At 32.1% G+C, this 24,927-nt stretch overlaps 1 protein-coding gene across 1 annotated transcript in view; it reads left to right on the top strand.

Moving 5' to 3' along the window:
• The first annotated feature begins 2,077 nt into the window (after positions 1-2,077).
• The window catches only part of LOC131851953 (ankyrin-2-like), a 68,678-nt gene continuing 45,828 nt past the window's right edge, over positions 2,078-24,927 (top strand). Inside the window, exons 1-3 of the mRNA XM_059202514.1 lie at positions 2,078-2,486; positions 20,421-20,522; positions 23,015-23,194. Coding sequence (XP_059058497.1) covers positions 2,457-2,486; positions 20,421-20,522; positions 23,015-23,194 — 312 coding nt within the window. The 5' untranslated portion in view covers positions 2,078-2,456. The remainder of the gene's footprint in view (positions 2,487-20,420; positions 20,523-23,014; positions 23,195-24,927) is intronic.

Below are 24,927 nucleotides of genomic sequence, written 5' to 3'. Positions count from 1 at the left end.
CACATCGCTTCACTTATAAATGCGGGTTCGATTTCTCGCATGGTACGAGCATTTGTATGCGTATATGTAATTGTTTATGATTGTTTTACGAAATCTATGGAGTGCATTGTAGGAATTGGTAGACTGTATGGGTGTATTATGATGAAATATTTATTCATGAATATGTTTGTTTGTATCGGTCTAGGTGTTTTTTACGTATGTTATGTATGTATTTAAAAAAAAATTAAAGTTTATGATTGTTTTACGAAATCTATGGACTGCATTGTAGGAATCGGTAGACTGTATGGGTGTATTATGATGAAAACACGCAGATTTATTTAATATACATACTAGCTGTACCCGTGGTTTCATACGCATGAAATTTATAGCCTATGTGTTATTCTGATGTATAAGCTATATTATTGTAAAGTTTTAATAAAATCCATTCAGTAGTTTTTGCGTGAAAGAGTAACAAACATCTATCCATTCATCCACATTCACTTACCTCATTTATAATATTAGTAAGATTGAACTTCACATGCGGGCAGTAAAACTTAAGAATTATGTAAAACATGAACAGAACACATAAAAAGAAATGGTCTAAACTTATAAATTAAAAAAAAATGGAGTCAAACGAGTTCGCGACGATCGGTCGCCTAAGTTCTTGAATTAAAATACTCTCAGCAAATTCTGAATATTTCAAGTCGTCTTTCAAAGTTTCAATAAAATTCATTCCGTAGTTTTTGCGTGAAAGAGTAGCAAACATCCATCCATCCATACTCACTTTCCTCGTTTATAATATTAGTAAGAGAGCTGTACCTGCAGACCACAGTAAAACGTAGAATTATGTAAAAAACATAACATAAAAAGAAATGTTCTAAAATTAGAAATTTTGTAATAAAATGGAGTCAAGGGAATTTGCACCGGTCGAATGTTGAATTAAAATATTCTCAGCAAAATCTGAATATTTCAAGTCGTTATCTATCATATTGTCCAATGTCGATTATTTTTAACTAGCTACTCGCCACGGCTTCACACGGGTGTACATGTATTATATATATAAACCTTTCTCTTGAATCACTGTCGTGATCTCTCGCTTCAAAATCCTATGCGTAGTTTTAAAGATTTAAACATAGATAGGGACACACAGCGACAGCGATTTTGTTTTATACTGTGTAATGATAATAAAGTTGTTTGTTTTACCGTGGCAGATAACTGTCGTCAGTGTCGTGAACACACAGACCGTTTCAATATCTCAATTTATAATATGGTATTTATAATATGGGTTTAGTAGCCTGAAATAAATTAATAATAAATAAATATATATTTTTATTTATTTATTTATTTAAGCAATATTAATGTTGTAATTTTGCATATTGCAATTGTCCTATGCTAAATAGGTAAATCCTTCATTAATAGAAAATCTGATTATTAAATCTAGCAGTTACCTATAACGTCGGTGGTCGGTTTTTTAGACAAAACATGGCCTATGTCCGACCCCGAGATACAATCTCTCGTCAGGCCAAATTTCATTAAGATCCTTTCAGCCGTTTAGTCATATAAAGGACAGACAGACATTTGCATTTATTATATTAGTATACATATCTTACTACAAAGAACAAAAGATTGAAATAAGCATATCTACGCAATCAGTACAGTCGATACCACAGTAGGCTTTGTTCGTGGAATCTGTAACACCCCGACGTTGCATCTGACATTTCCTATCATCTGACCAGTCTACATTATCGATTATACTTGTGAATACACGCGACAGAACCATCGTAATCTGGACTACACATCTTCCCAAAAACTCCCCTCTATCTACTATTTCTATTAACAAGGACAGGGGAGGAACAGGTCAAGTTATAACGGTGAGGATATACGCGAATTACGCACACAATAAAACACCCCCGCGCAGTCGCAGATCGAGCTCACCACCCCACCCGAAACTCACCGTCGAGTCGTCGGTGCCGGCAAAATTCTTCGACACCCTTGTGCTGACGTTCCAAACGCAACAACTAGTTCAAAACTACTCGAATTCTGTTAATAAATTTATAATAAATATTAATTAAAAAAAAAAAAAACGCGCCACCGCAGTGTATTGCTTCAGCTTTAATTGTTGCTTAGTTTCGTTTTAAATCTAAGTGTGATAGAGGACTACGAAAATACGGAAGGAAAATGGCGGAGCGTGGCTCGCGATTTTCGATTCGAATTTAGAATTGTGGCATAGATAGAAAATTTTAAAAATTATCTTTTTAAAAAATAACATATGCGAGAATGTCGTTGTGGGTTTTTGTATTCGTGTAGATTTTCCGTGACTGTACTGCAAGGACATTGTAAAATCGATATCTGTTCGGCTATGTCGTCACGGCTGTAGCTGTCGCCGGTCGGCCGGTAATAATAATAAACTGCAAACGCTAAAAGGCTGTTGTACATGTCAGAAAAAGAAGAAGAGTAGTCTCGCATCCATCGAAGAGATGACAACAGAAACGGCGACGCCTAACCAGGTAAGCTTTGGCGCAACGAGCCATCTAAGTCAAGGACAGTAGCCTTTTTACTTTTGTATTACATAATTTGTTAGTCTTTGTACATGCATAATTGATACTAAACAATGAAATAAAAAACTCATGGCAGTTCAAGTTCATTCCTTTGCCACTAATTTAACAAAAAGAAATATTATACACTCAAATGACTTGGGCGGTTTCGGTGTATATTTCATGAATAAATGTATTGACTTATTAGTATTTATATATTCATTGTATTGAACAAAATGGATTCCAATTACGTTACGTTACGTTATTAAATTTTATAATGTAATACATAGGTAATTGTTCCTAAATATTGTATATCTTTTTGTTATGTACTGTATGTTTAGGTGTTTAAATATATTTAAAAAAAAGTATTTATATCTGTAAGTAATCTAGTATGCACAGTAACTCGCCTTTGTTTGGGACTTGATTCTATTGTGTGATATATTCTTTGTTTTTGACTGGTAATTTTTTTCTGTTAAATACCATTATCACTTTTACTTACTTACGTCACTTTTACTTAAATGCAATTCTTAATTATGTTATGTCAAATATAAAGTAACCTGTGTTTTAAAAACAGTGACAGCAAGAAATTTTATTTTTCCCATAGAAGAATCTTAATTTATTTATTCATATTTCATTAAAGTTTTTTTTTAATAATATAAAAACATTTGTCCAATTTGGTACGTCAGTCCCATTGTACCTTAAGCTGCGGAATAGAATAGATATACACATAATAAATATAATATTGGTAAAAGATTTACGGTATAAAAACCATTGTCGTTGATTTCTGGTGAATTGATCACAATGGTCTAACTAACCTCATTTCATATTCATCTCCACTGGTGCCTCGCCAGCGTTAGCGCACCATTACCCCCCATCAAATAAATACAAGATACCAATCTGAGCCAACACTAATTAATTTTGTAGTTTCGGTTAATTTTAAAATAGGTCATCCTAGTTATAGTTAGAAATAGGCCTGAATGGGGACGCGCTGAATCCCCATGTCAATTAAAGAATCATCATTGTCGTTATAAACAACGCATTATTTCTCTGCTGTTTGGCACCGGTCTCTGGAACTTATTAGCCTATATGGCCAAACGGGTTGGCATTTCGGATTTATGTGGATTGTGTACCTAATGGACATAGACTATAAATGTCAGCACACTTTTCAACTGTTTGTAAAATGTTATATGTATAACACAAATGATCAGCGGTTTTACACACCGTTTTACTTCCAATGGCCGCAGGTTCAATTTATCATCAAAACAATTGTATTTATGAGTATGGTTATTTGTATTCGAAGAGAAATCACTCCACAATCTACTAAAATATATTTTTTTTATGGATGACAATGGGATGGTGTTCCCGCCTGCGCTAACGGTTTACGCTGGCGGGGCACCAGTGGAGGATGATAAGATGAGTATGAGTTCAGGTCAGTTAGCCCATCGTGACAAATTCACCAGGAATTTATCACGATGGTTTCCAGGGGGAACCGCGTGGACGTCAACCTGACATGGTACATTGATAGTAATGGGTTCATGAGTCCACATTACTAACAATCCCCTTCCCCCCACTAAAATATATTTTTTTTGTATATGATAATGATATGGTGCACCCGCCTGCGCTAACGGTTTACGCTGGCGGGGCACCAGTGGAAGATGATAACATGAGAATGAGATCAGGTCAGTTAGCCCATCGTGATAATTTCACCTGGAATTTATCACGATGGTTTCCAGGGGGAACCGCGTGGAGGTCAACCTGACATGGTACATTGCTAGCAATGGGGTCGAGAGTCCACATTACTAACAATCCCTTTCCCCCCTACTAAAATATATTAGATGTATAGAACTGTAGTGGGTTCTATACTAGAACGTGTATCTAAAGCTCCACTAGCAAAAGCTACCAGATTTGGGTGGGTAAGGATAGAAACACGAGCGGTGAAGGTGAGTGTTGACATACATCGACAAAGGGACCCCTTAACTGGACCCCTTAAAGGGACACCTGGGTCACAAGTTCTGGGAAACGCTCGGAGTTTCGTTCACTGTCACACGATGGCCCCCATGCTGAATCCATAGAATGCTAAGATGTACATTTAAGTATAGTCTATGTAACAATTCGTTAGAACTGAAGACAGGTTGAGAGATCAATCCTACTGCATCCTACGCGCCAGTCTAGGAAGAAAGATATATACCAAGCACTACTAACGTATAGCCGGATCGTCATATATTCACTTGGAAGAGCCGGGGCTCAATTTCCTTCGTTATGCAAGTCACACTTCATACTCCTTAACTGCTATATACTTCAGGCTACACAATTTGATGAAATACTAGTAAGTAAGGTTCTTTTTGGTTATAATAATATAATATTGGTTATAATACTTGAATTTTGATTTGAGTTTCAACTATTCGCATCTAATCGAGGCACTCAACTTCTGATCACAAAAGATGTCACGTGATCAGTCATTTATTGCTACGATTGGTTATAGTACGACCAGTCAAGAAACTGGTCTGTGATGGGTCTTTTCAAATCACAAAAGACTGAGTGTGAGAATCGAAAAAAATAGTAATAAAAATGACAAAACAGTGTCTTTTAACATTCTTATAGCTAATAATCTGGAAATGTCACTTCTGAAATAATGTAATCAATTAGCTATCGGAAAAGACTCCAATATCAGCGGGCTTCCTACTTTATTGACTGTGCCGGCATTCTGTTGTTCATAATATCCGCTCGCTCACTTTTGTAACAATGACGCAATGTAATTGTAGCTACTTAAATGTGTAATTTTCGTTTATATTTACACATTAATTACATTATAAAGGGAAAGAATTAATATTTATTAAATAAAAATATATTTTTCACACATTGGTCACATAAAAAAAACTAAATAAACAGATAAGAACTATTCCTTTAAACAACATTTTTAAATGGAATTGAAATACTGCTTATAGCGCAAGCAGCTTAGCAACTGAAATAAATGAGACAAAGGTAGACAAACCTACAGTAGCAGACAACTTCGTACAAACTCTACAGTTGAAATATGCTACAGTTGAGTATGGCGTATTATATATAATGATCAGTCATTACGGTTATGGCTAATTATTATTTACACAGCTCCATCCATCTCAAACTAAGCAGAGCTTGTGTTATGGGTACTAGACAACTGATATAAATACATAGATATTTTTTCTTGTAAATACATACATAAAACATATACAACATACTCTTGAATACAAATGTTTGTACCGTGCGAGGAATTGAATCCGCGATCATCGGATGTAAGGCGGTGCGCTTAACTGCTAGACCACTGAGGCCGTCTACATACATCTGAGTCCAATTGTTATTGGTTAAACCCATCATAAACCCCTTAACTTTGTCATGGCGAGGTATAATCATATAAAAGCGGTTAATGCCTCAATATTTTCAGATATACTATATCCGATTTGACATTTACTTTCTCTTTCGTACATAAAGGGTGCGAGTAAGACACAAATCTAATGCGATTACATAAGATTATTTCGCATTTCACTGAACTGCTTGTATGGCCTTGACTCCGTTATTGAGGGGCTTCTTTGAATCCCTGACGGAGAATTGACTGGATTCAGATTTCCAATAGGAGTTTGACATTGGAGTGATCAGACGAAATTATAAAATAGTTTGATATGATATAAAATACCTACATAAGAAGTGGCTTAAAGGTTTAGGTACTATTCCAACTTAGATTCCAAAGGTCGTGAGTTTAAATCTGGCCGAAACAAAGAGAAACTAAGTATACAGTTTATAACTAAATCTCAATTACGTAAATAAAAATACAGTGAATCTTTATGTTGTGTTAAGTGTTTTTATAATTTTCTTCTTTTTTACTCTTTTTTCATGCCACTTTTATGGCATGGCATATATTTAATGGCTGCCAGTTGCAAATGCAGTCTCGTTGTTCTGTGTTAATTTATTTTAATATTAATATTTTTTTACTTTTTTTATTATCGAGTCTGGCCGACACAATAAAAAACTGTATCAATTTTTTAACTTACTTCAATTATGTAAATAATAATTAATGTAAATGTAAATTTTCTTCTCTTTTACATTTATGGTTTGGCAATACACATTTTCGTTTACAACCAGTTAATGCTGTTAAATCCAGTTAATAAAAATGCACGCTGCATTTTTAACGTTATATCGGTTTTGATTTATTTTAACAAGGTTATTGTTTAATTATTTTTATTACGGTATGGCAAATATTACATAATGTTATATTTTTGTTGGCTGCCGGTTATAAGTTTTCATACAAAATTGGGCTATTAGGAATTTCAATTCAAAATTTTATTGAAATATCACCATCCTGACCTATATTACGGTTTCTACTTATAGGTAACGTTTATAATTAATTCAATTAATAGGTAACATGAGCTCAGGTATGGCTAGGTGTCGCCATTAGGGCGCAGGAGTGGTCATGTCAAGGTTTTCGCGTTTTATATTAGGACGACATGAATTATAATTTTAATATTGCCTAATTTTGTCCCACAAAAAATTAATCCCAATTGTTATAAATGTACAGGAATATAGTCCTGGTGGGAACTACATTCTCCTTAATTTAATTTAAACATGAATCTGTTTTTTGTAATATGTTGAAGCTTATTTGTAATATATAATAATAATATAACAATCTCAGGACAATTCACACAGCGCCATCTAGAGCCAAGTTAAGCTAGCTAAAACCTGTGTTATGGGTACTAGATAACTGATACAAATACATAGATATTTTTATAGAAAACACCAAGACCGATACAAACAATCGTTCTCAGGAATACAAATATTCCTGCCGTGCGAGGAATCGAACCCGCGACCATTGGATGTAAGGTGGTGTACTAAACCGCTAGACCACCGAGTTTAATTTCTTGTCAGTTCTTCTTAGCTAAAAACTTCATTCTGAACTAACAATATGTGTGACACCGTCTATAGTGAGAGTTTAGTTTCTTGTCAGTTCTTCTCAGCTAAAAAATACATTCTGAACTAACGTTACGTGTGACATACGTGTTTGTAATAGACATATACGAATATAGATATTCTGATTTGATAATATTAGTACGGAATAAACATGGCAGTATGTAATAGACTGTTGATATCGAAAATCATTTCGCATATGCTGATTATTGTCATCAACAATATCAGGTACAAAAACGGAACACTTACGACTTATGCTCTTCAAGTAATGGTAGGTGACACTCATCACCCATATACGAACAGCACCATAGATAACATCATCATAATGTCATTTCTGAAGATTAAGATGTCATGGCAAATATCCTGTAATTTCACTACAATACCCTGGAGGTATTATTTAGGCCTTTAACTAAAACACAGCCTACAAGGCAGGTCGCGTCGTGGCTGAAATAGTAAGATAAAGGTTACACTAAATAAGGGACTATTTGCAAAAGTCAACCTTAATTAATATGAGTAAGAATTTTTTTTAGAGTTGTTAGAAAAACTACATGCAAAAGCCACATTAATGTACATATAGTTATTAGACTTACTCAACCCTGCTACAAAATTGTTATAACAACCGCTAATTGTAAAAGAAAACCACCTATTCTGTATAAATCGTGTAAAACCACAATATTATACCTGCAATCACAGTACTGCACTGTTATTTTATGAAATGCAATCATAGCATAGAGCAACATTAAAGTCTAGAGGAAACACTACGTACAACAAATTGATGTTTTATAAATTTGTGAGTGAAGAATGTATTACCATTTACCTTTTTCTCAGTATATGAGACATGAAATATAATTAAAATATGTCAAGTTATTATTTGGTACTTTAGAAGATTTTATACTAAATTGATGAAATAGAAAAGGGAAATAAACATATTTTTCAGATATTTAAAATGAAATATTGAATTGAATAATAATCTTAATATTATAAATGTTCAATAAAAATAATATTTGGTTTTGTTTTATTTTTTTCGATATAAATAAATGTGTGTGTGCGCGATGATTTGCGCCCTACGTAGTGTTGTCTCTTGACTTTTTTCTTACTCTATGTAACTTAAGTCGTGAGTGAAATTTTTCATATCTAATATTATACTTCTATTAGTTTATAGATATAGTACTAGTTCTGCATATATTTAATATAAAAAAAAAACAGTTTGTTAAGAAAAGGAAAAAATGTCCTTATAATCATATTTCTTTTAAATTTTGTTTTTGAATATTTTATTTTTGTTTCTTTATTTGATAACTTCCTTCAGTAAATTTAAATACAATAATGTATGTAAATATACTCTTAAGTGGAAAATTTACATCACGTAAATATAAATAATAATACTGATGTAATGCTGAATAAATGCCTTTATTATTACTATATTATTTATAAGTTATTAATTGTAATTGTTTCCACTGAAGTCTTGTCCTTTAATTATTACAAAATAGTCGTATAAAAATACGTTTGAAATATTTATTGAAATTTTTTGAAAAATAAGTATAATTTATAGTCTATTAGAATAGACATGCAAATTACGTAATGAAAAAGTGATATAGATACAAAATATACAGATAAAAATATGCGTACATTATAATTTAGAGTGATTTATAAAATGCAATCATTGCGATAATAAAACTCGTTGGGGTGAATTTATCATCAGCTAAATCAGGAGGGTGGATAATATTGATTTCGAATTTTTACTTCTAACAAACCTGTATAGAAATAGTATAAAAAATCTTTTGAATGATGAATTTAGATTTAAAATAACTTTCTTAATCTCATATATATTACTAGATGTTACCCGCGATATTGTCTGCTATTTTTAAATAAAAGATATATGATGCCTGTTCTCGTGATACAAACTTGTTGTTTATTCCGCCAATCGTGGTATAAAAATAATGTATTTTCATATTATTTGCATTAAGATATATTCAGACGTTTCGTCGTGAAAGGTAACAAAAGGACAGACTCTCTCTAAATTAATATTATATTAAGTTCTAAAATAGGTGACTTTAGAACTTATAATATTAATAATACTATGAATATTTAAAGTGTTATTGTTTGAATAAACAATATTACGATATGTCTCTAAGTATAATATAAATAGTTTTGTTAACACTACTAAAACTAACCAACTTTCCAACAATGAAATTTTTCATTTTTCTCTTTGAAGGTTTTTTAAAACCACAACAATTCGTAGTCAAAGTTTACAGTAAAAATTATTTATAGGAATTGTTTTATAAATAAAAAAGTCACATAAGTTAAGCTAACATCCAGAGTTAGTTGACTGCAGGAAAGCCACAACACATTTTAGCGGAAATTTTACACTAAATAAATAAAGCGCAAAAAAGGGCATGGATCTTCAGACTATGGACACTAAGGGTGTAACTTAAAATATATATATTCGGAGTTCTATTCGAGTTACAGTGCTCCAAAACTTACAATGTATAAATCGTGTATCTATATTTAAAAGTTGTTAGTCTATAAACAAATATTTTCACATAAATAACCTTAAAATTCAGATCAATAAACAACGTCAAATCCGATGCGTCCTTGAAACTCGGCCTGCGAGCTGATTTGTACCCGGGGAACGCCTTGACCCATTTAAAATGCTGCCTGGGCATATTATTAGTTTGTACCGATTCCAATACTAGAAATTTTTATTTTATCCTTATCCTATCTTTGATCCTAAACAAAACAATGCAAACACCTTCACAACTGTTATCCCAGATGAGGTAGATAGAGACATTGTCTACTGTTGATTCTACATTTCATTCACCAATGAATGAGAATCAGTCAAAAATATACATTGACACTTAAATTGTTTTCTTTGATGTAAGCCGGATTTGAACACGATCTCATATGCGTAATTCAGATTAGTAAACTACTTCCGATAGTAGCGGGTTTGATTCCTCGCGAGGTACAAACATTTATTATTATTATTCATGAATATGATTGTTTGTATCGGTCTGGGTGTTTTCTACTTATAATATGTATCAATTACAAAAAGAAAATATCTATATATTTGTATCGATTATCCATAACAACCAAATAACAAAAGCTCTGCTTAGTACTTAGACTTGTCGGTGCTATGGGTATTATTATATATTACATGGGCAGCAATAATCATTTACCACCGCAGCTGATCTGCATGTTAGATTGCCTCCTATTTTGTAAAAATACAATTTCAAAATGTATTTTTTTTCGTTTCGGAAGCGTTTCAAAACAAAGGGTCCACATTGAATCAGAATTCTTGTCCTTGAAACATTTCTTGAGTTCTACCTGCGCTGTATCGTCAAGCGCAGAGGTCGTATTACCTTGACCCATTTAAATACTGCTCAGATCTACATTGAATTATAGGGAACTTGTGGAAAAATTATTGCGGACTTGTTGCTTTTTATTATAATGCAATCAACTTCACTGCTGGGCGCATGCATAAGAAGCGGATAAGTATTTTTTATGGAATGACGTAAATGACAACTGTCGGCTATATAGAGGGTAAGGGATTATTAAAAATGAGGCTAGTACCCCCATTGTTAGCGACCTTTCATATCATGACGACCTCCACGTGATCCCCCCTGGAAACCATCGTGATATAATTCTAGTCAATTCTCCAGCTTGGGCAAACTGACCTGGATTCATGCTCATTCTATCATCCTTCACTGGTACCTCGCCAGCATATACCGTTAGCGCAAGCAGGTGTACCATTCTATTACCATTACCAGAAGGTATACCATTTCACTGTCTAATCTATTTATTAAACCGATATCTCTCTTACATAAGATGCTATTTGATGGTTGAAGTGGGTGAGTTAGAGATATAATAGGTATAATAATTTCACTCTAATTACACGCAGGGAACAAAGCTACAATTAGCTAACTACATATTACTATTCATTTACATAACATTCCTTACCTTGATGTGGCTACTATTAAAAAATAAAGAAAATACAACAGAATTTATGATTCAAATAAAAGTTATTTTTTATCCTGTAATGTAAACCAAATAAATTCATTAAACGGTATACATTATATTGATGCAAAATCGTAAATACATCAAAGGCTTTTTTATTTTGAGCTTTCAGTTATAACTACTGATATAAACATGTACGATTTGGTTTCCTTACGTGTAATAGTTAGATATAAACATGCGAGATTTGAGTTCTATAATATTATAAGTACTGGCCGCACAGTTGGTCGAAATTAGACCGTAATAAAAACACAATAAGAAAACATTTTTGCACCGTCAATAACAAAGAATAAAATGCATGTGTGTGTGAAATATATGGTATTTTCTTTACTATTTTATGTATTTTATATATATAATTTAAAAAGAAATGCATTCTGCACTCCTTATATACTATTAGCGTGCGAAATTTCATATTCATCCGTTCGCGCAATTTTCATAAAAAGTTTTTCATGTATTAATATATATTAATGACTAGCTATTCCCGTGACTTCGTCCGCATGGAATTATATAGAGAATAACTTCATTTTTATAAAATAAAAGTAGTCTAGTTTCTCCTTATTACGTCAACTACCTGCCAAAAAAGTCCGGTCAAAATCGGTCCAGCCAGTTAGATATTAGTCTGAACAAACAGACGGACAGACAAAAATTGTATAAAATGTTATTTTTGTGTATGTATCGTATTTATATTCATATACATGTAGTAAAAAACGGTTATTTCCATATTACAAACAGACACTCCAATTTTATTTATATGTATAGATATATAGATATAGGGGTGGATAGGCATTTAGAACGCTGTGTTACCATATAATGCGTTGTTTAAAAATATAAACTTTATGCCACGCACAATCACATTGTGAAATACCTTCCCGTAATGATATTTCCGAACCGATAGAATATCTCTTCAGAATAAGGGACCTAAGGCGGGGACAGGAATTAGGTCCATGTTTTAATTCCTTTCCCTACCCACCTCTTCTTAAAAGATCAGTAACAAAACTTCAATTTCCCTGGTGTTGCAATAGCTTATTGGCGGCAGTAATCACTTACTATCAGGAGTACTATTTGCACCCTATGCTATGAAAAATACACATTTTTTTTTATAATTCCGATTAATTTTGATTTGATATTCGAGTGTTGCATTGTTGATATTTGCTAATGATTAATCTGTGTCAGCAAATTTAAGTGATATCTTAACAAGAAGATTTAAATACAGAGTCGCTTTCGAATTTAAAACTAGTAGAATTCTTTGTAGACTATGCTGTATTTAGGTAGGTAGTGATACAAATGAGCTGGCGTACAAACTGATTTGATATTGGAGTGTTGCATTGTTGATATTTGCTAATGATTAATCTGTGTCAGCAAATTTAAATGATATCTTAACAAGAAGATTTAAATACAGAGTCGCTTTTGAATTTAAAACTAGTTGAATTCTTTGTAGACTATGCTGTATTTAGGTAGGTAGTGATACAAATGAGCTGGCGTACAAACAACTTCAAGCTCCCCTCTTGTCTGGCAGCCAGACATTGTAAACTGCTATCCGACTAATGAGCTACTGACTATTCTATGGTCTCCATGAGTATCAAGAAGTATCAACTAAATGAATTATTTATTCCTTGTTATAATACTATTTGCTATATTTTTATATTGTATATACAATTAGAAAAATATCACAGGATAAATAAAACGTGGTGAGTTTTATTTATTTGCATTGAGTTCTCGATATTTATTTTTCCTAATTGTACGTGTAAATAATTACCATGTCAAATTTAAAACAGTACAGAAGCGGCTATTCTTTACACGTAACATAAAGAATAATTACGATAAGATCTCGTAATTTTTCTTAACATTACGGGTAAATAATAATAAATTTGAAATTGTAGCGCTGCTGAAATTTCGGGAAGTTTCGGCAGATATTTCAGGGATATTTCGGGAATAATATTCATGATAAAAAACAAAACAAAAACGTTTTCTTAAGTATATAACTATTTCTAGTGGTGGTAGTAGTAGGTTCTATTCCCATATAATAACCAGTATTTGCATTCATAAGTATAACATAACGGAAAATGTATGTAAAATTTGTTAATAACTGACGAAAACATAGTGCTTCAACTCGTCCCAAGTCCCGTGTCCAAAATGTTCTGAATAAGACAAACTAAATTGTATAAATAGAAAAGTACAAATAAGATGTATGTACGTATTTTCTTTGAAGTATCGACAATAAATCCCCGGCTGGTTTACAAATTGTAGGTGGATGTTTTACATAAAAACTAAATAAATGGGCACGTAAATTGTGTTTCTGTTTCTGTATTTTATACGATTTATAAATAATACAAAAGATATTTATTCTGTAGCTGTTTAAAAATAATAGGTGAGTAATATTTAAGTATCTGTAGCATTAGTAATATATTATTTTTCCTATTCATCTCAGCATAATAGCAAACAATTTATTTTAATTCTAGCAAACAACCCAGTTTAATCAATAATAAAGAGTATTTGTATAATACACATACATGTAAAGCTAACAGTTGATTCACAAACATAAGTATTTATTAATAAGATTTTCCGGATTAAGATATACAAGTAGTAACACAAAAAATCTTTTCAAAAACTCTTGATAAATTGATTATAATATATTATAATATTTAAACATTCTTATATATATATATATATTTCTATAGACATTACTATAATATATATATGATAAGATTTATCTTATTAAATGAATACTGGCCACCAAGAATGTATAAATATTTAGCTTCCATATTTAAAAATTAGAGAACATTTAAAAACTTTAAATATAGTATTTGTATGATGAAATTGGTATCAGACCGAGAAACCTCTTTTTAAGCATAAAAATGCCTGCGCCAAGAGGCTCCACTCTATCATAGTTTATTTGTTTATACTCTTTATTGCACCAATTACAGAACAAAAATAGTTAAAATAGTAAATATATGTACATTAATTGATACAAGAGCCGTAGTCTTATCACTCAGCAGTCTATTCCAGACCACCTTTGGGTGGATAGAGAAAGTAAAAATAAGGAAAGGGTAGATGGTCAAAAGAAAGCTCGAAAGTCGATCTTTTATTTTTCTTTTAATTCCGGATAATAATCGATTGCAATCAATGATACTAAAAGCAGCTAGCTTACATAGCCTCTTAATCAGCATCGATCATCAAGATCGAAGGGTGCATTGTGTACAGCCACGTTGATGTGACGTCACTAAGCCACATGACGTTATATCGACGGCAAAACAAATAGGGGACGTCGATAATGATTTATGAGTAGACGGACCCTACGCCCTACAGTATTACGTACAAGTGGGGCACTTCTGTTATAAAAGTACCAGTGTTCATTTCCGTTCGTACTAATATTGTAAACTAGTTGTGCTCGTGACTTCATGCGCCTGTATTTGTATACGTAGAGACCTACCTCTATTGAGGCTAGTTGTAATTACTATGACTGTGTGTGAGTTTGTGTGTATATATAAAAGAGAGAGTGGAAATAATCTTTATTCAAATAATTAAAAAAAAACAGAACACTTGACTAAACTTTTTACTAATGTGAAAGACAAAGGATTCAGCCATACTGCTTAATCTTACGAATAATACATACTTCAGTTGCAAATACCTGTAATTAATATATTACATTACTTATATTATAAACGCGAATATTTGTGAGTATGGATGCATGTTTGTTACTCTATCACACAAAATCTACTGAACGGATTTTGGTGAAACTTTATAGTAATATAGCTTATACATCAGAATAATATTTAGGCTATAAGTTATACACTGCTGAAAGTATGGGTGCAGTATAATATAGGAAAATATAAAACAAATATATAGATAATAAAACGTGGCGATGTTTAAAATGTAACAGAATCCTTTCTAAACAACCAAATCAAGTCAAACAGTCGTCAGACGTGCACAAATCACCGCCGCTGTACACGTCACACGTATAGAGAGGGTGTGATGGGGTGACCCTTTATGTCGGGGGGTGTTGAATAATTGCTCGCGTGCATACAACTGTTACATAGTATCTGTACAATATGCACATGAAATAAAGTATAATACGGTACTATGCAAAATAATAATAATTAAAAATAGTTTTTTTTTTTGTATCACAAATATATTTAGTATTTTAATTTTTCGTTTGTTCTATATTCTATATTCTTTGTGAGTAAGATTCTCTATATTATATTAAAAAAAAATATTAGTTCATAAAATAGTTACATTTGGGCTAATCCGGGGGAATTATACAGTAGCTAGTTTAGTTGCATTGTAAATTACTAAAAGTAACAAAGTAAAATAAAATCGGTAATAAAGGTGTTTCTCACTCAGTACGAGAAAAAATCATCATTTATGGGTTGGTTACGGCATATTTTTTATTTAGCAGAATTAGTTTTTATATGTATATCTAAATATATATACTAATTCTGCAAAATATATAAACATTTGATAAATTAAACAAAAAACAGACATATGTAGTTCTAAGTAAATACACATTAACAAGGATGAGGCATGCGATAAACAAAAAAATATGTTACATAAATAAAATATGACGACCTCGGTGGTCTAGCGGTCTTTACGACCGATGGTCGCGAGTTCGATTCCTCGCACGGTACAAACATGTGTATTCATGAGTATCATTGTTTGTATCAGTCTGGGTGTTTTCTATGTATAATATGTATGTATTTACAAAAAAAAAATCTATGTATCTGTATCAGTTATCTAGTACCCATAACACAAGCTTTAGCTAGCTTAACTTGGGACTAGATGGCGTTGTGTGAATTGTCCTGAGATTATTATTATTATTATAAATATTTAAAAAAATAATAATGGGAAAATAGTCAGATACTCGATAATTTCAGAACGGCAAGTGCATTTGAACCCCTGCACCGCAACCCCTCGTTTGAGGGACATTTATGCAAGTAAAATGCCTTTCATGTCCTTCGCTCAATAATTTAGTTAGCACGTGCCTCATAAAATAGAGAAATGCTAATAATAGTGATTTTATTTAAATATGTATGCAATAATATGAATAATATTACTACTTTAATATTGAATAAATTGTTATCACCTATTAATATATTAACAAGCGAATAAATTATTAATACATCAGATACGAATAAAATTAAGTAAATATATATTTAATATTATTAAAAAAGTTTCTCTAAATAACCGGTCATTCTTTCTGCACATACACATTCTATTTAAATACAATTTTTTTGGTAATTTTAAAAATATATCACTTGTAATCCTAAATGTGGTGGCCACGTCGTGGTGAACGCAACACGTGCCCACTTCCATATTTCCACTATTAGAGAGTCAGTCAGAAATATAAAATGTCACTTAAAGGTTTTTTAGTACCGTCCAAATCTAAACTCATGATCTAAAATTCTTATAAATCGAAGCATAATAAAATCTATATATAATAATATTTTTCCATATTATATAACGGAGAGAACTCCTGGACAAGTAGTAAGTATGAAGTATCTTGAAGTACAGCTTCTATAAACATGATATTTACAAGGATTTAAAGCAATTAATATTATTCTTGTATTGGTTTCTTAGCGAAGATGGACCAAAATGTAGGTGATAGAATGAGTGGACTGTATGTGTGATGTAAATCAAACAATGGATAGAAAATGGTAACTTATAATGAAGATAGGTACGTGTACAAATGGTTGTAGACAAGAAGTAACAATAAAAATATATGACAATTCTAAAAGAAAATACATTTAAAATTGGTAGAAAAATAAATATATAAAAATGTGCAAAGAGTTTGCAACAATTCTATTAAGTTTTAAATAAAAAAAAAAACTTTCGATATTACGACCATGATACTGAAGTCATTGAGACGATATTATTATGGTAATTATAATAATAATAATAATCTTAGGACAATTCACACAGCGTCATCTAGACCCAAGTTAAGCTAGCTAAAGCTTGTGTTATGGGTCCTAGACAACTGATACAAATACATAGATATTTTTTTTCGTAAATACATACATATTATACATAGAAAATACCCAGACCGATACAAACAATCATACTCATGAATACAAATGTTTGTGCCGTGCGAGGAATCGAACCCGCGACCATCGGTCGTAAAGCGGTAGACTAGACCGCTAGACCACCGAGGTCGTCAAAATTGACCTGTTTACTACAGTATAATACATCACATAAGTACTTGCGTAGTAAAGAGGTTAGAGTACTAGTGCTACCCCTCTGGATAGCAATACATTCACCCTTTCATTACCACATAGGGCTTCATTAAAACCGTTCAGTTCATTGCCTATAAGTGTATAAGAACATTTTTATACACTTATATATAGGTAGGATGTAAGAGAAAGCGTGCTGTATGACTATGTATGTATGCCTATTTATGTTAAAATAATATGTAGTAAATACTATATACATGTACATAAGTATAAATATATAGTTATGTATATAGGTATTTACAAGATATTATTTTGACATAAATAGACTACAGTTACATTCACCCGTAATGATATAGCCTTCTCTTTTTAAAGAACTTCTTCTTTAAAAAGAGAAGGCTATATCATTACGGGTGAATGTAACTGTAGTCTTTTAGAGGAAGTTTGCCAACGAATGAGTATAATTATTAGTGATAAGAGTATGTAGTGTAGAAAATGTTGCAAAAAAGTGGAATATGGTTGAATGAAAATTTTGCAGACGAATTTACGCTAGTATTATGTAAATGTGATATTTACAATGATCATAGTAATTATAAGCTCCCAATGCTTTTCAATGTAGAGTCGAATTTTTAGCTATGGCTTGAACTTTTTAAGTTAAAACTTGATACATAATAATTATATAATAATAGTCTCATCTGGCGGATTTGATTCTAATTTTGGTGGTCAAAAATTTTTTTCATTGGTTAGTGTATTTTTTGTGGACAAATATTGGGAAGGTAAACGTAATTTGAAAAATTCGCCATTAGCTGTGAAGCATAAAATCGCGTAAAAACTATGTTATTTATTAACATTAGAATATATTCAAAATTAACTTATAATTGTTTATAACTCATTACATAATGAGTTATAAACAATTCTGATTGGAAATTACTTTAAATCACTCTACTTTAAGAACATAAATTAAACCTTTGATTGGTTCTTGTATTTGTGTTCTTATGTAATTCAAATACACACACAAAATTTCAATATTATTGTATATAATAAAGAAAGTATTTTTTTAAATAACTCTGCCTACAATTTTTAATTATTTCTAATAGTTTTGGGTGCTCTTTTTATTACTGTCTATTACGCTACCTATGACGAGCGTGTTGCATCGGGAACAGTATTTAAAAAACATTTATATAGTTCTACATTATTCTGTCGAAGCATCGGTACAAATCAGCACAATAATAGAATTATTTCGAGACAAATCGATAAAAACATCATTATCGTCATACGAGTATTTCATAGAGTTCAAGCGCCCGTGTCTATACAAGTATGCAGTCGTAACTCCGCCCAATGAATGCCTTGAAGATGTATCAAATATTAAAGAATACGCAGAAATATAACGTGAACCTACTTGTGTAGAATATGTAATGAAGAAGAGTTGCGCATTTAAAAATGTTATAATAAAAGAATTCGTTGTTACATACTACCTTTTACCGAGTTATACATTGTTGTAAGTCGTCTGCGTCATCATTCAGGAGGAATAAGATGTCATGCCTCCGTACCCTGTAATTTCACTGGCTTAAACAAAAACATGTCTTTCTAAGCAAGCTTCCTCGCCGCTGAAATTGGTGACATGGATTTATCCACAGTGATTCCAATTAATTACTATTTGAATTATTTAGCAGTCTTATTATTCGTCGCAGTTTGGTCGCCAATCAGCACTAGGCTTTTAAGCACTATCCGAACTCTTAACAAGAAGACCGACCTCTAAACGAGGCATCATCAGGCATTTCCTGGGGAACAAGTTGGTGTTTATTCCTGGTAAATTCTTCACGATGCGCCTGCGCCAACTGAGCTAACATAATGCTCATCCTATCATTCTCTACTGGTACTTCGTATATACCACAGGCGGTTGCAGCATTCCATTATCATCCATTAAAAATTACCCCCTAAAAATTATGACATGTGCGTGTAATAGGTCTCGGTCATTCTCATGGCTTTCAGCCATTAATTTTGACAAGAACAGCAATAAACGCTACCACGCGGTAGCTGACGTCAATACCAGGCCTCTCCGGGGGATAGGTTTATGGCTAATATCGTTGTCTTCGAAATGGCCGCCGTAAAGATATATAGGTGATGTACTGCGGTGGAATTGTGTCAGCTGTTTGATGAGTTTATGGCGAAATTAAATGGGTTACGGTAGGGTGATGTCGTTCAACACTTATACTTCATCAGTATCAACTGTTGATTTCTTTCTGTGTGTGCTTGATTGAAATAAATTTAAAATATCTTTACTCAAGAAGGTTTACTGCCAACACTAATAGAAGTCGAATCTACAGTCATTTCAGCGTGAATCACTCAAAAAGAACAGACGAAAAAGTCAGCGAAAAAGTATAGCTACAAAATAGAGAGTAAATAATTATGTAGTAATCACAAATTGAAAATATGTGCATTTATTTATTTAAATCGTTTATATACTAAGAAAACTATATATGTATATATTATTTCTATAACAAGAATGTATTTAAACAAAATAGAGAAATTAAAAAAAAATTACCTTTGTCTACAAATATCTAAAGGTTCTTGTAATTTAATTTGTAAGTTCAAATAAAATATAAGAAGGTATATTAAGTTAAAATTAAATGTTCGGTAAATTATGTAGGTATAACAAATGACTCTTGGCTGCATGAACTAATACTAAGTATATTCAATACGTTATATGTATACTTGCAATATGAAGAGAACCGATCAAGTTAACATTAGTACTAAGCAATTTATATATTTTATGATGTATTAAAATGTTTGTATTTGTCAGGCGGATGCCAGCACCGCATTTCTGCGGGCTGCGCGCGCCGGGCAGATAGAGAAGATCATTAGCCTCCTCGAGCAGGGGGTCGACATCAACGTTAGCAACGCTGTAAGTATCATCATTATTCATCATCATCAGTTTTTATGTTACTCACTGATGATAAAGCTTCCTATAGGTGAAATATTTTTTTAAATCATATAAGAAGCAAATAAGCAAACTAAATATAAACATTTTCATATAATATGAACTAGAAGTACACACTGGTTTAACATAGTAACATAACAATTATATCATACAGACTGGTCTGTTCCAATTACTATGACTGATTTACTTTTATTTAGTTACTCAACCAGTTGTTTGTATATTTAATATGACTGTAATTAGTTATTCTTATTTGGTAGTTTGTATTCACACATTGTAACTTCAAAATATCAAGTTACATTTGTTTAAAAGAACACTACTCAAATTTCTGTCCATCTCTTGTGATGAGACAGCTTTTTGAATGAGTGGTAGATTAAAGAAGAATAAGTATAACTGTTCAAAAGTGCTTAATTTTAAGTTAATTTGTATAAATAATTTTCTATTCTATTTTATGCCGTTTAAATAATGTAATAGTACAAAATGTCCTAAATCCGTGTGTTCAGGATGTTACTACTCTTAAATTTAAAAAATAATTATGCATTTACATTATACCCTAGCTGTTCTCTCTGCTGTGGAATTTACCTTTATTTTTCTAAAATAAAAGTAGCCTAAGTTACTCCTTATTACATCAGCTACCTGCTAAAAAAAGTCCCGTCAAAATCGGTCCAGCCATATAAGAGATTTGCCAGAACAAACAGGCAGACAGAAATTGTAAAAAATGTTATTTTGGTGTATGCAACGTATTTTATTATTAATATGCATGTAGTAAAAAATGGTTATTTCAATATTACAAACATACACTTCAATTTTATTTATATAGATTATACATACATTCTATAATATAAAATTCTTTCAAGAAATCGTCGCTTTTAATAAATGACGTGTGGAAGTTATCGGTGTAGCTAATAAGCTTGGAAAGTAAATTGAGCTATAAAACAAAGCCAGAATGTTTTGCAAAATTCTTTCCCACCAAATCTCCTTGGAAAAGAACAGGTATTTCCAAAATGTTAAAGTTTATTTTGCTGTGCAACGACATAAAAACTTTTCTACAATTTCATGTAGGTATGTGTTATAAACACGCGATCTGGTATCACGAATTTTAGCTATGAACGGTGGGTCACGGTGGTATTCACCCTCGCTTTGTTTAGATAGATATTTAGATTAAAAATCCATTTTTCTTGTCTTATCTTATGTCAAATATCTGTAAATGTAATGGGATACAAGTAAATTGATTTTAATAATAGTAGCTGGTTTGCTTGAAGATCGAGACGGCGATTTTAGCGACACCACAGATAATATAATATACACTCAGTGCCATCTAGTCCCATGTAGAGCTGGTGTTATGGCTACAAGACAACTAATACATTAAATAGATACATAATGTTTGCAAAAACTTAGAAAGTACGCCGGTATATATAAATAGTATATATCGGTTATATACAATCTTACTCATGAATACAAATATTTGTACTGTACGAGGACTCGAACCCGCGACCAACGGAAGTAAAACTCTAGACTAGTCGATCTAATGCATAGAAAAGTAAATAGAGTAGTGGTTAAAATCTAGTTTTCTATAATTTTTTGTACTAGATATTACCCGTGACTTCCTCTGCTATTTTATGAGATAAAAGCTATTGCTTCTTAAAGTCTTTCATTAAGATCTGTTCAACCGATTAGTCATGAAAAGGTAAACACACTTTTGCGTAGGAATAGAATAGAGTTGCGGTCACGATAGGGCTGGGCAGTAGCAATACCTACAGTTAAAACGCTTAAAAAGACTCAACATACTGTAAATACAGGTATTCTCTAGTGTATGTTTAAACGTTATTAAAAAGAAAGAAACCAAATGGTTTCTTTATTTACAATTATAAAAAAATTGTTCATAGAAATTTATAATAAATGATTTTGTCACCTACATTAAATAGTTAAGTATAGATATACAAATTTCTCTTTTTGTATTGTTGAAAATTAGTATAATCTTGTTAGAAAATACCCTATTATACAATACTGTACATGAAATCTAATCTATTCTTCAGTTCTGGAACAACGCCAGTTTTCGTTGGATTTCAAACTATTAAGCGTTAGCCCTCTGTATCCCATTAGCTTTGTTTCTTGTTTGGCTTACTTGGGACCTATTTGGCAAACGTTCCATAACATGTATGTATTTAAGTATTTCTATTAGTTGTTTAGTACATATTATACACGGTGACCCATGCTATGGATAGATCAAGTCAAAGCAGCAGTAGGTGATCCACTCCATGAGTAATATAGAATATCAGTCAATAGAGGCGGAGGACATCTACCTCTTAGTCCACTACAAAATGAACGTTCTGCCAAGAACGTAAGAAAAAAGATTAGTCGTATAGTGTTTATAATACAAGCTCGGTTTGGGAGTAGATACCAATTTCACGTTGTTTTATTATTTAAAAATGTATGCTTAAAAATATATTTGTCCACAGAACGGTTTAAATGCCATCCATCTTGCGTCCAAAGATGGCCACGTGGAGGTGGTCAGGGAATTGCTCGATCGTGGTGCGGCCATCGACGCTGCCACCAAGAAAGGCAACACCGCGCTGCATATTGCCTCGCTAGCTGGGCAAGAAGCTGTTGTTAAACTTCTAGTGCAGAATGGGGCTCAGGTATGATACTTTAGTATGGACAATCTTATCTTTTTAATATTATAAACGCGGAAGTTCGTCAGTATGGAACGATGTTTGATACTCTTTTACGCAAAAACTAGTGATCCGATTTTGATGAAACTTTATAGTAATATAACTTGTACATCAGAGTATAGGCTAAAAATTTCACACGGGTGAAACCGCGGGCACAGCTAGTTAATCTATAAATCCTTACCACTACTGCTAATATGTCAGATTATCCGCTCCAGACGCACTGGATATTAGTACACTGCTTCGGACACAGTGTATCTGGATGTGGACATAGATATATAAAATCTATGATATCCACTGACAATCAGTGCTGCGCATGCGCAAACTTAGTTGTACTACAAATGCTGTGTTAGAGTCACATATAGCGTTACCAATATATTTAAGCTTTTAAGTTGTATAACAAATACGAATAACGCTGAATAAATATCTTTATTATTATAATACATGAACTGTGAGATATTATAATTTACTAACATACTTTATAAGTTTATTACTAATTTACTAGTAATTCTACATAATATGGATGGAAACTAAAGTAAATAAAGAAATAAGTGTAGTAAAACCGTAACTGGCCGCTGTACGTGGAAGACATGTAAGACATATTACTAAGGGGACTTTATGAATGGAAGAGAATTCATAACATTGATTGTTAGAATTGTTAATTGTTAAACAATTTATACATATAATTAGTAAAAATCACGGGATCTTACCACGTTTTATATTTATTTGCTGAGTTCCCGATATTTCGGCAGTGTTTCAACCACCATGATCACGGGTAAACAGAAGAGCAGCGGGTAGATGGAAAATGAAATCTTTTTATGGGCAGACATATGCGTCTACCTTCACACGTCTTCGTTTGTTGCTACTACTGGAACTTGCTCGATATTCATTTCCGCAATTTTTACTAATTATACGTATAAAAAATGACCGCGTCAAATTTAATGTTAATGTTAAACAACTGTTTTGAACAGTCAAGATTTAAAAATATCTTTTCAATCAACCATGAACGCTTTAAATCCCTTTTAGTAACTTGTTTAAAATTAGATTGTTTTAAATAGATATCATTTATACACTATTTTTCTCCTGTCTCTACTCTCTCTATATTATATAAACACAAAAATAAAGAAAAAAATTCTGTTAACAAGTAATTCTCAAAAATCTACCATTTTTGAGAATTACTTGTTAACAGAATCTTGTTCCAACGAAATCATGGCATGAACCATGGCTTCGACCAAACACCATCAATTAACGGTGTACGATTGACATTGATCATAACAAATCAATGTGACTTCCCGACCAAAGTGGTAGTCTGTATGTCGATCAATCATGATTTTGTTTATATTGCTCTGTTACTGTTATCTAAAGAGGCGATGACTGAAACAAAATATACAACCATATACTTCACATATAGAATAGAATAGAATTGATTTAACGTCTGCGATGGTCTAGCGGTTTAGCACAGCGCTTTACTTCTGATAGTCGCGGGTTCGATTCCTCGCACGGTACAAACATTTATATGCATGAGTAAAATTGTTTGCATCGGTTTGAGTGTTTTCTAGAGATAACAAAAATGAGAAAATATATATATACTAATATATATATATATATATATACAATAAACAAAGGCGACGTATAAAGAAAAGAGAAAATAAACTATATATTACCTCTACATATACATTTCTTTTTCTAACTTTAATAATTGG

The sequence above is a fragment of the Achroia grisella genome, unplaced genomic scaffold (assembly GCF_030625045.1).
Source record: "Achroia grisella isolate CSIRO2021 unplaced genomic scaffold, CSIRO_AGI_Agris_v1 utg1174, whole genome shotgun sequence".
Taxonomy (NCBI): Eukaryota; Metazoa; Arthropoda; class Insecta; order Lepidoptera; family Pyralidae; genus Achroia; species Achroia grisella.
This window is presented reverse-complemented; position numbering and strand designations above follow the sequence as displayed.